This window comes from Borostomias antarcticus (assembly GCF_949987555.1).
Source record: "Borostomias antarcticus genome assembly, chromosome: 26".
NCBI classification, from domain to species: Eukaryota; Metazoa; Chordata; class Actinopteri; order Stomiiformes; family Stomiidae; genus Borostomias; species Borostomias antarcticus.
The window spans coordinates 6584404-6601089 of NC_140259.1; the positions used below are offsets into that span (position 1 = coordinate 6584404).

General features: G+C 45.1%; 1 protein-coding gene across 1 annotated transcript in view; it reads right to left on the reverse strand.

The window, feature by feature from the left end:
- The window catches only part of fgf22 (fibroblast growth factor 22), a gene marked incomplete at both ends in the record, with an annotated part of 49722 nt that extends 36965 nt beyond the window's left edge, over positions 1 to 12757 (reverse strand). Inside the window, one exon of the mRNA XM_084459096.1 lies at positions 12370 to 12757. Coding sequence (XP_084315222.1) covers positions 12370 to 12757 — 388 coding nt within the window. The remainder of the gene's footprint in view (positions 1 to 12369) is intronic.
- Positions 12758 to 16686: the final 3929 nt, after the last annotated feature.

Sequence of the window (16686 nt, forward strand, 5' to 3'; positions counted from 1 at the left end):
AACTGAGTGGGGCACGGGTGAGGAAAGGGAGGGGTAGGAAAGGGTATGGAGGGAAAGGGCGGTGTTGGGAGTGGTAGGGAGTGGTAAGGGGGTAGGGAGTGGTAGGGGGGTACGGAGTGATAGGGAGGGTCAGGGGGTAGGGAGTGGTAGGGGGGTATGGAGTGGTAGGGTGGTAGGGATGGTCAGGAGGTAGGGAGTGGTATGGGGGTAGGGAGGGACAGGGGGGTAGGGAGGGGTGGGGAGGAGTAGGGAGGGGTGGGGAGCGGTAGGGAGGGACAGGGGGTAATGAGGGGTAGGGGGGGTAGGGAGGGTTAGAGAGGGGTAGGGAGGAGTAGTCAAGTCAAACTTTATTTATAAAGCACATTTAAAAACAACCGTGGTTGAGCAAAGTGCTGTACAGTGGGCTAAAAGGCACTAAAACAATAAATACAATATAATAAATAGCAGATAACTTTTTTAGATAAGAGTTTTCAGGAGAGACTTAAAGGCATCCAAGGTCTGGGCAGTTCTAATACTGTATGCAGCGGTAGACTATTCCACAGCTTGGGGGCCAGCAACTACAAAAGCTCGGTCACCTCTGATTTTGAGCCTGGATTTAGGGACATCCAGGCGCAGCTGATGGCTTGACCTGAGTGCTCTAGCTGGGCTATGGACGTGCAGGAGTTCAGCTAGATACAGAGGAGCTAGGCCGTTCAAAACCTTAAAAACAAGTAAGAAAATTGTAAAATCGATCCTGAAGCGGACAGGAAGCCAGTGCAGGGAAGATAGCGTAGGTGTGATGTGGTCGTGCTTTTGTTTTCTAGTCAGAAGGTGAGCAGCAGCATTCTGCACTAGCTGCAAACACAGGAGTGAGGACTGGTCTAGACCCAGGGTCGCCACTAGTGGGGGCGAAACGGGCGGTCGCACAGGGCCTCGCGCTTAAGAGGGCCTCCCATCAGGTAGGGATTTTTATTTTTTATTTTTTGCTTCAAGAAATTTGTTACACATGTGATGAAGATATTCATTTCTAGTCAATCATAGACCTAAAATCTAGCATACTGGTAGACTACGTGATGAGATTTGTAGAATTGTTTTTTACTATACTTATCGTGACCTTATCACGATACGTCAATTTTGGCCACGGTTGGACTTTTGTGCATGGTGGTGCGCTTCAAAAGTTCAAATGCCGAGGGAACGAGACCATGGGAGAAATTTTGAGTCGGGGGGCTGAAAAAGGACAAAACTAAAAGGAAGGAAGAGTTCAGGGTTTGATGAATTTCTCACAAAAACCAGTGAGGCGGCAGCCTCTCGCTGCCAGTTGGAACAGCTACGACACCCCCATGCCCAGGTGGCTGTTGCAGCCCAGATTGTAGGGACCTCAGGGGAAGATGATAATTCGGAGGTGGAGAAGGGTAGCATCAGGGCTGTCCCCAGGTGACGTAGCAGAAGATGGGTCTGAGAGTGAAACGGACATGGGCACAGACACAGCAGGTGATGGAAGGCAAGATAAGCTTATGGTGTGAGATGCCCTGTATGATTATCCTGGTTATTGGCCAGTAAATATGGCTATGACTCTAAAGTTAGAGATTTGATCATTATTAAAGATAAAGATAAAAGATAAAGATAAAAGATAAAACCTGGATTTAGTTATCCTAAAAATAATGAAACCAGACAGTTCAGTGGTGCTTTATGTAACAGAAAACTACCAAATCGAAGGAAAATGGCTTCCAAACTGCTCGTCATGCACGCAATGGTGCCCGAGGGAACCAAGACATCACTGGAAACACTGCTTTCTTAAAAAGATTGATGGAACCTTCCTCAATCGTGAAATTGCTCTTAGAATTTTGTTGACCATCCCTGTCACAGTTGCATCTGTGGACTACAGTTTCTAAGTTGAAACTTATAAAGAATTACTTGCAGACTACCATGTCCCAGGAGAGACTTTGTGAATTTGCTATTCTTGCAATTGAAAATGATGTTGCATCCATTTTGGACTGTGCCTGTGGAAAAAAAAAAGATGTGCGTGCATAGTGCATAAAGGCCTTGCAATACCTACTTCGCACAGGGCCTGGGACATATCTCCCCGATGGCCCTGTCTAGACCTACCGTACATGCAAAGAGTTGCAATAGTCAAGTCTAGAGGTAATAAAAGCATGAACAACCCTCTCCAAGTTTTTAGGAGGGAGATAGGCCTTGACCTTGGCTATGAGCCTTAACTGAAAAAAGGTGGCTTTCACCACAGAGCTAATCTGTTTTTTAAACTTGAAAGCTCTGTGAAAACCAAGGCTTTTTATAGAAGAAGCATTTTTGGAGGCTAGGGGGGCCAGAGCACCAATAGAGTCATCCAAGAGAGCAGAATGTCCAAACATTATGACCTCCGTCTTGTTGTTGTAAGTTGAGGAAATTCAGGTCCATCCAGGTTTGTATGTCCTTGAGACAGTGTAGTAGAGGCTGCAGAGACTTTAATTTCACTTTTAGAGCTAGATAGATCTATACATCATCAGCATAACTGGAAGAAAACATTGCGCTTTCGGAGAATGGACCCCAAGGGCAGCATATATAAAGAAAATAGAATTGGGCCCAAAATGGAGCCTTGGGGGACACCACAGGTGACTAGGGTTGGGTGGTTTTCCGGTATTTCGGTATACTAGGTGCTATAAAATCTGGACGGTGTAGTCAGCAAAACCGTCTAAAGGATTATGCTACAGTTTCTTTCTTTTTTCAACTTCTATTTATTGGAATTTTGCATATAATTCACAGAATCAACATTTGAAATAATTCCAACATAACTCCCTTTCCTCTGCCCTCCCCCCAACCGAACATAGCCTTGACAGACACAACCATATTTAAATAAACGTCAGTATACAATATTGAGTAAGCACGATACATACTGTACACAAAAAGACCAAAATAAATAAATAAACAAGTAATGTACATTCCTTGGTACTAAGTACTTCAACACTGTCCTATGCTAAAGGAATTATGAATCCTCCCAGTCCGTTATTTGGGTTAAGTTGTCATAGAATGAAAGAAAATGCCTCCATACTCCTTCAAATTTATCCGCAACTCCCCTCAGTGTGAATTTGATCTTTTCAAGCTTCAAGTAGAACATGATCTCTTTAGGCCATCGGGTATGAGATGGTGGCAGCGGTCTCTTCCAGCTAAGGAGAATAAGGCGCCGAGCTAGCAGAGTAGTAAAGGCGATCACAACATGCATCCCAGCTGACCATGCTGTGCCTTCAGGCATCACCCCAAAGAGACCCCAAAATAGTTGAAGGTTCGAGCACAGCCAAAAGATGTGTAACCAAGTTGCAGTGGCTGCCTTACCTTGATCACATTTGGGATCAGTATCGGGATTTATCCTTGCCAATTTCTTGTTGTTGAAATGAAGATGATGAACTATCTTGAACTGTATCAGACGGTGCCTAGCACAGGGAGAAGAGGAATGAACTATCTGCAAAAGACAGGCCTAGGTCTTGTTCCGAAAGTGTTCTTACTGTAAGTTATTCAGAGACTGTGGGTTTATAGCGTCAATTTCCCCATTTATAGCGTCAAATCCCAGGAGACTAATGGTGTGCTTTGTGGTTGCTCAGGGAAGGGATGGTAGCCCCTTTGTACAAAGTGTCTAATCTGTAGGTATTGGAAAAATGGGAACGAGGCAGTGCATATTTCTCTGACAATTGCTCAAACGAAGCAAACACCTTGTTCACATACTGTATAGATCAACAATATCAATTAACAAGTCTAATCCCATTCCAATGGCGGGCCCGAAAGGCGAAATCTGACTTGGAGGGCGTGAAAAGATTATTTGCAAGAATAGGAGCCTCTAACAATGCACTCTGTAACCCAAAGTGCTTCCAAAATTGTACCCAGATCTTCAAAGTATTGGCAACTACAGGGTTTTCGAAAGAATCATAGTTAAGAGGTAAAGGATCCCTGACCAACGAACAAGTTGCATTTTAAAAGATTCAAATTTAACCAAAGCTGGAGCTTCTACATCTGTACCACTATTAACCCACATTAAAGAAAATTAGCCATTGATTTTCCTCCTAACCGTTTCGGCCTTTGTAAAAGAAAGTCCTGCAAATACGGGGGGGCCTTACCATCCCATATAAATGTGTTTTTTAGGAATGAACATTCATGTTGATTAGGTTGATCCGGCCAGTTAATGATAAGGCACGGTTTCCAGACCTTTTTGACTGGGGTGGCACAAGTGGGCCACAGAGCTAAGCATGGGGGGCACACTTTTGCATGCCGCAATTTTTGGGGGGCACGTTGGAGCAAATCGTGTATGCCTGCGAAGCGCAGATCATGTCCACAGCGGTGGTTCTGAAGTTTTCATTTAACAGTCTCACAGCACAAATGCACACATCCAAAGAAAAGGGTCTTGCATTTCAATCAATATCATCAACACTACACAGCAGAGAATAGTATGATAAAAATGTATGCTTACAATTCTGTTTATTTACAAAATATCCATTGAGCCCTCTGTGTACAGTTTTGCAGGCAGTCATGCAAATCTCCTATAGCCTACCTATGTAGACAGATGCCGAAAAAGTCGAAATAAATCAGTACAAAATAGCTACCTATATTAGGCCACAGTGGTTGGTGGACCCGACCACAGTGGTTGGTCGACTGCGAAATCTACAGCCATTTGTACCAGACAAAACAATTTTTTGTTCGATAGGGTATAGAATAACTGTTAAGGAATGGTTTGTTACCTGACAAGTAGCTAGATTGGTGAGGCTATCCAGCCCTCATGACAAACTAACGTTAGCTAGCCAGCCAAACACATTAGCTAACAACCTAGCTCTCCAAGTCACCTCATGACTCTCTCAAGTTAGTTAACGTTGACTAGCTAGCGCATTAATGTTAGTTAATGTCACATTACTAGCATGTTTCAGTAACATTACAGCGGTCGCAAATTAGATAAACTAGATAACGTAAATAATTTGCGAACAGCAACTTCGATTTTTCAGTAAATTCGGCAATTACAGTCAACATAAAACAACACATTTGAACTTGAGTTCACCTACCTTATTATTATTATTATTATCATCTCAGCAGCAGACGTTGGCTAAAATGAGTAAAAGAGTAAGTTTTTAGAAAAAGAAAAGAAAAAAAAGTAGCATGTACACTACAAAAACACAACAAAATCAAAAGGATGCTCCCCCCCTTACCCAAACTGAGTGCATTAAAACCCCCATTAAAAGTACCAAAAAGGTGCATCTTAGCTCAAAAAACACTTGCACCTTAACTCTCCTCACTTTACAGAGGCTAATGAAACACGTTTAAATAGTTGGTTAGTGGCGTGCTTGCATACATTTGTCTGAAATATAGTATTAAAGGGGACAGCAAATGCAAAACTCCACTTTTCTGTGTTTTTGCATATAAATTCACCGGAGAGGTTACTGCTGCTGTAAAATGTTCAGTGTCTTTGTATTTTTTTGTCTAACAAAGTATAGGCTAAGCTTTGCATTTGCTCAACCAATAGAATCTTGGTCGGATGAGATATTTCGACCAAACAATTGACCGTTAAGCAATCGAAGTCAGCCCGAGATGCCAGTGACTTGTTTTAAATGAGAATGCTTACAGTATGTAGGCCTATATCCCCTCTGGGCTTGCCATATTGCGGCGTAACATTAGGCTACTCATGCGAGTGTCGGCTACTCATCATGTGAGTCTCTGCATTTGATTGATTGATTGATTACATTTTTTATTGATCAGAGTAAAAGTATACAGAGTAAAATGATACATGTACACATCTGTCAATAGGACAGGCACAAAAAAGCTCAAGAGCTTGTTTCCATTGTGGTCCCAAAAGTGCATATATGCGGTCAGTACATGGAAATGTGTGTTAATGTATGCATGTGTGTAAACATAAAAACAATACATACTTTCACACACAAGAACAGATAGCAATATAAATTAATGTAAATGAATATACATGAATGGGGGCAGCTATAAACAGTAAGTCTAAGACCATTGAGTGTAAAACCATTTTTTAAAGCATTTTTAAAATTAGTCAAGGAATCAATTGATTTGAATGCTGATGGTAGAGCATTCCATTGAACAGCGGTAGAGTATAAAAAGGAATTTTTCGCCATATTGGTTCTGAATTTTATGGGGACCAAGTCAGTGGAGCTCCCCCTAGTGGAGTACCTGTGAACATCGTTAACATTGGAGAAGTAGCCCAAAAGGTAGTTTGGTACTGCCCTGTTTTTAATCTTGCGCACCATGCACATTTTAATGTGCAAGACTCGATCTTCTACCCTGAGCCATCCAAAACTAATGAAGGGAGGAGATGAGTCATGGGGTGGAGATTGTGGAGAAACCAGACTAATTTATTCTGGGAGGTCTGGTTTGAGTTTGATTTTAAGTGCTTTGGTGGTATTTGAGGACCAAGAGGTACAGGCGTAATCACAATGGTACTGTACAAGTGCACCTGCTAGCACTTTCATTGCATTTCTGTTGATGAATAAAGATATTCTAGCCAGGAATTTAGTTCTTTGATTGACTTTGAAAATGACCTTGAGAGCCATTTTCCCACCAGAGAGTTTGTTGTCCAGGATGCACCCCAAGTACGTGACCTCATCTTTATTTGTGATTTTGTTTGCACCCACACTAATTGAGAAGACAGGAGATTTTTTAAGATTGACATTTGACCCAAACAGAATTTATTCTGTTTTGCCGGGGTGTAAAGATAGTTTATTATTAGATAGCCAGGTGCCAATTTTCTCTAGTTCGGCACTGAGGATGTTTTCAACCTGCAATTTGTCCCGGTGTGAGAACAGGAGAGCCGAGTCATCTGCAAACAGGAACAAATTGCAGTTGCATGCCGATTTCATATCGTTCACGTACACCAGAAAGAATAAAGGCCCCAAAATGCTTCCCTGAGGGACCCCACAGTTCACTGGTAGAGGGGAGGACCAGGTACCATTCACATCTACCACCTGTTCCCTTCCCTCCAAAATAGGACAGAACCCATTTGCGGAAATGAAATGCGCTATACAAATAAAGCTTTGATTGATTGATTGATTGAGATGCAAATTAGCTTGAAGCTAGAATCTGGTACAGTGCATCATATGTTGTCATAGTAGCCTATGCGTAATGTATATGTTTTAACTGTACGCTGTCCCTTTTAAATAAATAAATTGAACATTAAAAATGACATGGTAATCGGTAATACTGAGTACCAGGTTTTTTGGGGGGGACCTTTTAACGGTTTCAAAGTGTTGATATCGCTCAACCCTACAGGTGAGAGGGTCCGTATCTGAGGAGTGATCCCCGAAATGGACAGAGAAACTCCCGTCTGACAGGTACGACCGAATCAGCAGCACCTTTAATCCCTACACACTGTTCCAGACGAGATAAAAGGGTCCCATGATCCACGGTGTCAAAAGTGGCGGTCAAATCCAAAAGTAACGGAGTCAGAACTAAAATAACGGAGTCAGATCATTGAATGCTCTTAAAAGAGCAGTTTCAGTACTTTCACAAATACCATTGTTGTCTAAAAATGACTGCAACTGAATAAGAACACATTTCTCCAGCACTTTAGACAGAAAAGGCAGTTTGGAGATAGGCCTAAAATTATTGAGAACTGAAGGATCTAGATTTGGCTTCTTGATGAGAGGCTGGACTACAGCATGCTTGAAAACAACTGGAATACATCCTGATACAGTATGAGACAGGTGTTTATCAAAACAAGAATACATGAACCAACTGTGTCAAAAACAACTTTGAGCAGATGAGAGGAACTACATCAGATAGAGAAGACATAGATATAGGCTCCAAGTGGTCAAAAATAGCAGGGCGGGGTAGGGAGAGTAGGGAGGGCTAGAGAGGGGTAAGGGGGTAGGGCATCATTCTTTTGACATTCTACTTAAAGGAGTAGTAAAGGGAAATCGAGTTTAACATGTTTCAGAATGATTTGTCAAGATGCCCATCCACATCCATTGTATGACCAAAACGGTGGTAGAGCAATTATCAACTTTCTCGAAAATGCTAGCTTTGTCAACGTTTTGATCTGAACCATTGTATATGATCATAAGTAACCTTAAAACAGGGCTAAACATGCATTTTCCCTTTACTACTCCTTTAATATGCATGTTCCCTAAATTCCAACGGGCACAAATTATGGCCACCACTCAACGTCAAAGCAACGCCGCATTAACGCATCATCCCTTTGACTTCTACTTAATATGCATACTCCATAAGGGTGAATGGCCACAATTCAACATGGCCACCACTCATCCTCAATGCAACACCATGTAAACAGGAAGTAAGGTCTAATTGCTTAACATATGGGGCATAGGGCAGGCAATGACATTTGTCCATATCAAAAGAAGAGCTGTATGTACGCCCATCAGCCATAAACCAGGCTGGACCTGGCCTGGTTTAAATTAGATTGTAGATTAGATTACGTTCTTCGCAGGAAATTTGTTGACATTGCTTCACATGAACACAGATATAATATAAACAGACTTACATTTATACACTTATCACCATACCCTCACACCATACATATGCATCTCATCACCAATCACTTTTTAAGCATACATATCTATATACACAACATACTGTATATATTGTGTGAGTAGATCTAGATATATAGAAGATCTACAGTATAAAATCTCTTTGTTTCCCTATGCCATTTAAGTATTTTATACAGTATTACTGTTAATCATTATTTTTCTCATCAAAGTTAGCGTGAATGCTAATCACAATTAGCGAACATGCTATCTAAATTGTCAGAACTGAATCTGGTTTGCCGGTTTTCCAGGACTAAATCTGGTTTTCTATAATCAAAGCCTAGGATCCCTCTACTCTAGCTAGTACCAGTGTTTCTGACCATATTTGAGTGCCATCGCTGGTGGTTTCCTTTCAATGATCGAGTGTTTCTGCTTTTGATTCTCACTCAGAACAGCAATTTCGCTCAACATTTTTAGAGACTCTTCCACTGATCAGAACGTTTTGGACAATCCTTTTGCTCTCCTGTACATGTCTGCTTTGCTTGTGTTTCTGTGTGTCTGCAGCGGGACAGTGCCCACGACATGGCACCCTGGTACGGTATCTGTGTCAGTGGACTCTCATTAAATATACATCACTTCCTCCCAGCCTCTCCTCTTTAATCTATGGCCCCCACAGCGGATCGGTATCAAGGAATACTCTAGGTCAAGAGCTTTTCAGTCTAATTGAATCGTGTGACTAGAGTCACACAAGCAGCAACCTGACCAGAGATCAGGACAGAACAGGCCGGAGCAGGTCCTCTCTCGGTCAACTACGACCACAGACTGACCACAAGACCCACTTTCCTAATTTCAGGGCAAACACAAGATGACCGCTGGTTTGGCAGTGTGCTGTTGTTGCCTGGGTGCAGGTAAAGAGTCACGCCCTCGCCGCGTGCGTGTGTCAATAGAGAACCTTTCTTTCCAGTGAAGGAAATGAGAGGATGGAGGTAAGGACTATGAGAACATGACGCTTTGGCGGCTGCACTTTTTCACGGCGGGCCGCCCCGTACAAGCCTCTAAACTCTTCTGACAAGACCGCGGAAAGGCACCAATTCCTCACCCCAGATGCTCTACTAACTCTATTCTCTCCAGGGACTGAGGAAACTTTAAAAAAAAAAATGTTTTAAACTAAAGGCTTTAGTATCAGTTTCAATCTGTTAATATTCCAAAGTGCTAATATTCCAAAAGTGAATTACAAACGTGTCAGATCCAGGTGTCTTTCAAACATTTTACAATATTGTCTGACAGGAGCTGCCATCGCTGTTAGACATGAAACACCAAATCCCTGTTTGGTGAGAAAACAGAAATCTCCTGCTGAGCTATAATTCAACTCATTGTGTATTTATAATAAATGGGAGGAGTGTGCAGTATTAAAAGGTTGCAGAAGGTGAGTGGTTTTCCCAACTCTCCTCTGCATTGATGAGAGACTGCATACTCTCTGACTGACTGCCTTACTTGAGGAACCCCGCTGATTGACTGAATGGCTAGCCAGCTGACTCGCTGAGTGACTGATTGGTTGACTGACTGGCTAGCAAGCTGACTGGCTGAGTGACTGATTGGTTGACTGGCTGGCTAGCCAGCTGACTGACTGACTGGCTTACTGACTGACCGCATGTCTGACTGACTGACTGACTGACTGACTGACTGACTGACTGACTGACTGACTGACCGCATGTCTGACTGACTGACTGACTGACTGACTGACTGACTGACTGACTAATTGGTTGGCTAGTTGACTGACTGACTGACTGACTGACTGACTGACTGACTGACTGATTGGTTGGCTAGTTGACTGACTGACTGACTGACTGACTGACTGACTGACTGACTGACTGACTGACTGACTGACTGACTGATTGACTGATTGGTTGGCTAGTCGACTGACTGACTGACTGACTGACTGACTGACTGACTGACTGATTGGTTGGCTAGTTGACTGACTGACCGACTGACTGATTGGTTGGCTAGTTGACTGACTGACTGACTGACTGACTGACTGATTGGTTGGCTAGTTGACTGACTGACTGACTGACTGACTGACTGACTGACTGACTGACTGACTGACTGACTGACTGACTGATTGGCTAGTTGACTGACTGACTGACTGACTGACTGACTGACTGACTGACTGACTGGATGACTAGATCACTGGCTGAGTGGCTAACTCACAGAATGGCTGGCTGGTCTACTGGCTGGCTTGCTGACTGGCTGGCTGACTGACTGACTGACTGACTGACTGACTGACTGACTGGCTGACTGACTGACTGACTGACTGGCTGACTGACTGACTGACTGGCTGACTGACTGACTGACTGACTGGCTGACTGACTGGCTGGATTGCTGACTGACTGACTGGCTTGCTGACTGGCTGGCTGGCTGGCTGACTGGTCGACCGGTGGGCCGTCACAGCTGCTGCCCGCAGTAGCATGGAAAATTGTGAGTCACCCTCCTGCGTAATAAGGCATTAACGACCAAATACATAAACATGACCGTCAGAGGGGTAGACGACTGTGGTCCGTCCAGCAACGGGCTAGCTAGGAGGTCAGCTCTGGGCCAGAGAGACACGCAGGCTGACCAGGTCAGCTGCCTGACAGACAGGACAGACATGTGGAGGGTGTGTGTGTGTGCGTGTGTAGTGTGTGTGTGCGTGCCCAGTCCTGCGCTCTCATCTCAGGTGTCCCATTAATTACCAGGTCTCTTATCAGGAAATTGGGGACAGCAGACACACACACTACGTAAACAGACACACACACACGGAGGTGAGGTGCAGTCCTAGCAGGTACTGTGATCTGTTGGAGCTCAGGGAGACGCATGCTGATGGGTGGATCTGAGGATTTAACTGTGTACAAGAAACACACACACACACACAGATCTATGACTGCCCTGTAAAGCAACCAGCGCACAGCCAGCGCAAACCAGCAACGTGCACCTGCCAGTATGTGTGGTTTGAAGTTGTCACACACACACACACACACACACACACACACACACACACACACTCAATTACACGCACGTAGGGAAACACACACACACACGCTTTCATAATCTGTGCTGGCTTGTCTATTGAAAACATTTTGAAATCTAAGGGCTCTGGATTCATTCTGACATGACAATCTGCCTGCTGGTGTAATAAACCAGAGTTGCGAGTGAGCGAACCGAACTGAAAACAAGAACGGGTTCGAAATCCCATCTGCCATCCCGCTACGCGAGGGCAACTCTCAGCACACCCCCGACGCGGCCCATCCCCTGGGCTAGCGCAGCCAACTGATGCGGCGAGTTTTGTCCTCGAACCCGGCTTCCTGTAAACATCGGCCCAGGACTCCCCAGGGCGCGGGGGGGGGGTTGAGCGACTTCTTCCACCCAGGGCATTCCCTGCCCTCCTAGCAACGCCTCCCCCCCCCCCCCCCCTTGGGAGCCAAACACCACAACACACAGAGCGAGGCACACGGGCCAGGCCAGACCGCCGGCTTGCCAGCTGTAGGCGGGTGTTAGACGAACCTGGATGGACCCACTATAAAAGTATTCAGATAAGAGAGAGTTCCACCCCAACCATAAAGAAAACAATGTGTCAGCAGCAGGAATCCCTCCCAGGACTCGCCATACAACCGAGAGAGAAACAGAGAGATAGAGAGAGAGAGCAACAGAAGGAGAGGGATAGAGAGCGATTGAGAGAAAGTAACAGAGAGAGAGAGTAACACGGGGAGAGCGATAGAGAGAGTAACAGAAAGAGAGAGTAACGGAGAGAGAGAGAGAGAGGGCAACAGAAGGAGAGAGATTGAGAGAGATTGAGAGAAAGTAACAGAGAGAGAGTAACACGCGGGGAGAGCGATAGAGAGAGTAACAGGAAGAGAGAGTAACGGAGAGAAAGCGCTGTACTCACTGTCTGCGTAGTTCTTCCTCCGCGTTCCGTCCACTTTGCCCGTCTTGTCGATGCAGAGGAAGAACTTGTTGGCGGAGTAGAGCCTCCTCAGGCGCACGTCGCCCTCCAGGTGGTTGTAGCTGCGCGTGTGGCGCTCCAGGGTCCAGGAGCAGTTCCCCCCTACCCCCCTGGCCAGCGCCTGGAGGGGGTCGCGGGCGGCGGCCACCGGGCACAGCCCCAGCGCCGGCCGGGCGAGCAGGAGGAGCAGGGACAGGCAGGCCATGCACCGGGAGGCGGCGCCGGGCAGGGGGGGGAGTGGAGCGGAGGAGGAGGAGGGCGGCGGGGGGGCGGAGGAGCCGGGAGGTGGGTCGGGACGGAGGCCGGCCACGGGGGATGTCCATATGCACATGGTGGGGGGGTGGGGAGGGGGGGGTCAGACTCCCAGGGCGCTCCGTGCGCGAGCTGTAGGCATGCTGCACGGCTGGGTGGCTCCTGGCGGGGATCGGAGGTCAGCAGGAGGAGGGGTCCGGGGAGTCTGGGAGGTCCAGAGGGCGTCTGGGGTCTGCGGCAGGGGAGAGCCGTAGTAGCCTATCACTGAGCAGCGGTCCACACAGCAGGGCGAGAAGACGTCCAACCAGCCTCCCCTCGTGTCCTCTCTTGTCTCTCACGCTCTAACCACTCTCCTACAGGAAGTCATTTTGTAATAATCCCATCTGTTCTGAAAGTCCTCGGTGCTCTTCTGGAGGTTAATTCCTTCTTGGGGGTTCTTAGGGTTCTTCTTCTGTTGTTTGGTCCAAAGTTCTACCATCCAGTCTCAGTGTGTGTGTGGTGTGTGTGTGTGTGTGTATGTGTGTGTGTGTGTGTGTGTGTGTGTGTGTGTGTGTGTGTGTGTGTGTGCGTTCTGGAGTCTGTGGGTGTGTGCACCTTGCACTGCTCCGCTCTGCACTGCCGGTGTGGAACTGGGTTCCTGTCTGAGCTGTTGACCCGTCCCTGAGAGAGAGGTGAATGAGAGAGAGAGACTCCCTGTGTGCGTGTGTGTGTGTGTGTGATAGGGAGGGAGAGGTAGAGAGAGAGGGAGAGAGAGAGTGTGGGGAGGGAAGAGGGAGATAGATAGAGAGAGGGGAGAGAGAGAGAGAGAGGGAGTGTGTGAGTGTGGGGAGGGAGGAGAGGGAATGAGTAAGGGAGGGAGAGAACCAGTATGTGTGTGACAGAGAATGAGAGAGGTAGAGAGTGAGAGAGAGAGAGAGAGAGAGAGAGAGAGAGAGAGAGAGAGAAGGAGAAATAGAGAGGCTGAGTGAGTGGAGTAGGGCAGGGCAGGGCGTTGAAGCAGTAAGTGAATGGCCTCACTCTCTCCTGTCTGTGAGCCCCTCCCTCTCCCCCTCCCAGGCAGACTGGACAGGGCGGGGCTTCAAACGAATGGGTGGGGCTAGCATGTGTGGGGGGGGGGGGGGGGGGGGGAGAAGAGAGGAGGAGACAGAGTCGTTCATAACTATCTGAAACAAATGAGAAGGTGGTAGAGAAAGAGAAAAAGAGAGATGGTCATTTGCACTCTGATTTGCATTCTATCTTTAATCTAGATTTCTTCATCCCCTTTATGACACTTTTCCACCTCATTCAACTTGGCTCCACTCGCTTTTTTTTTTTCACTTTGGTTTCCACGTTTTTGCTTATGTAAACATGAGTGAAACAGTGAAACTGGTATACAAATGATATTACAATATTCCACAATGTTATCATAACATTTACTATGGCAAGGAGTCCTTACATCTCTTCACTGAAGCGTTAGCACAGTTTATCAATCAATCAATCAAAGCTTTATTTGTATAGCGCATTTCATACCCAGAGGCAACACAATGCGCTATCAACCAGCATTAGGGACAGCGACCTGGGCAGCATGTGTTTCTAATTGTGTATATAAACCATTCCACTTGAATAGCTCTCAATTACATTTACAGTATTGTGACAATAAATGAGTTACCTCTACTACAGCATGCCGTTGGTGCTAGAATTTTACTGTTTTACAAAATGTTTTGGCACTCTCCCTATTTAACTCAAGAGAGTTTTTCAAGTTGAAGGCAAACTATCTCAAATTCAAGCTAGGACCTGTGTGAATTTCATCAATTTCATCAATTTCAATACAGTTGTCTACAAGTGGCTTAGTTTCCTTTGTCATTTGCCTGACCAATCAGTAGTCTGCAGTGTTTTCACCTGACCAATCCGTAATCTGTGTTTTCACATCCTCTCACTTGAAACCTCAAAGGAGGTGATACAAAACCAGGCCAGGTCCAGCCTGGCTTATGCACGTAGCTGGCTTGTTTCTGTTCAGGACTGGTAGGACGGAAGCTAGTCATGCCACTGAAATAGCTGTGAATTGAAATGACATGAAATAATGTCTGATAAATTAAGATAGGTCTTGTCGCCTGGACACATCAATTCCAATGCTTTCAATGCTAATCCAGCACAATAAGAGTGGGATAGCCAGTTAGCTCATGAGCTCACAAGAACTAGCAGAAGCTTCCATAACATTAATGGTAGCGGTCAGTGGCTAAAGCAGTTACACTGAGGATAACATAAAGTCATCCCCACCGCGTCTCGAACCCTGGTCTCCCGGGTGGGAGTCCAATGCTCTCACCACTACTCTACTTGTGCAGTGGATATCGGAGGGTTGATTTTGGTGTCTTTCTTGATTTTGGTGTGCTGGGACTACTGCCTCTTGTGGTGCCAACAGAGAGATGCAGGCCAACATTGTCTGGAGGGAGGGAGGGAGTGATAACCGGACAAACGCTATAGGTGCGCTGGCTTACAGCCACGTACAAAAAGGCACTCGTCTCGCCTGTACTCACATTTTGCCCAACAGAACCCCCCCCCCAAAAAAAGCGAGTCGAGTTGTGCCTTTTTCATGCAGTGGAAAAGTGACTTTATTTCTAGAATCTGTGGACCCAGGAGCTCAAGGAATTTGTCAGAACTCAGCAGGGGCTCTTAGCTCTGATGACATGAGCAGGGCCAGCTCTGGTGTTTAAGGGGCCCCAAAAGGTAATGGATTTGGGACCCTACTAGGGTGGTCTAGAGGCATTCCCCTCTGGGAGAACATTTAGCAGAAAATGGTCATGAAATGGTTATTCTTGGTGAAGGGGAATCACTGGTGCTTGTGTTTTTGTTATAAAGTGCATAAAATGCTAAATAATGTAATGTAATATAATAGAAAATAAAAGTTATAATGGTTTTGCCAAATTTCAACCGGTAGAAAAATGCATCATGGCAGACCTTAGGGGTTCTTGAGGCAAATTTGTTCCCCTTGAGGAAAGGCATTAGTGTACAGAGTTTCATAAATTTTCATCAAACTGTGGAAATGCCAGCATTGTGTACTAAATTAGTTATTATAGCGCCACCTAGGGTTGCATCATAGTGTTGTGGTGTAGTTACTCATGGTCTGGAGTTTGGACCTGCTGATTTCTACCACTTTTGGTCCAGGACTGAATTGGGTAAAGAGTTCATGAGAAGATGAGTTTAATAAAGTGTATTAGCATTAGTATTAGTATATTAGCATTAGCTTCCCGCCAAAATTGTCAAATGGCTGTAATTTTTATTTAAAGTGTTCTCTTTAAGCCCAGTCCCTAGGTCACTGTTGTAAAAAGTTAAGCACTTGGATTTTGTGGACAATTTATTTATTTTTTTTTTTACAAAAATGCCAGTTTCCCCCCAACATCTTGGATTGGATGTCTTAGCTTTTAAAGGAGTAGAAAAGGGAAAAATCATGTTTAGCCCTGTTTTAAGGTTACCTATGATCATATACAATGGTTCAGATCAAAAAGTTGACAAAACTAGCACTTTTGAGAAAGTTGATAATTTCAACTTCTTGTCTTTGAAATCGAGAGTTTAACATGTTTTTGAATGATTTTTCACGGTGCCCACCCACATCCATTGTATGACCTAAACGGTGGTAGAGCATTTATCAGACTTTCTCAAAAGTGCTAGTTTTGTGAACTTTTTGATCTGAACCACTGTATATGATCATAAGTAACCTTAAAACAGGGCTAAACATGATTTTTCCCTTTACTACTCCTTTAACGCCCTATATGGAGACATGCACCACACATAGGCCAAATTTCAGACCGATCGAACTTAAGATTTATGAGAAGAAACCTTTGGTAAGTTTTGCCAAATTTGCGACCAGCAGAAAAATCCATCATGGCAGAGATTGTGTTCTTGAGGCAAATTTGTTCCCCATGAGGAAAGACATACAATACATGTACAAGTTTCATCCATTTTCATCCAACAACAGGGTGGAAATGCCTGCATTGTGTACTAAATTGCTTATTATAGCGCCACCTATGGGTG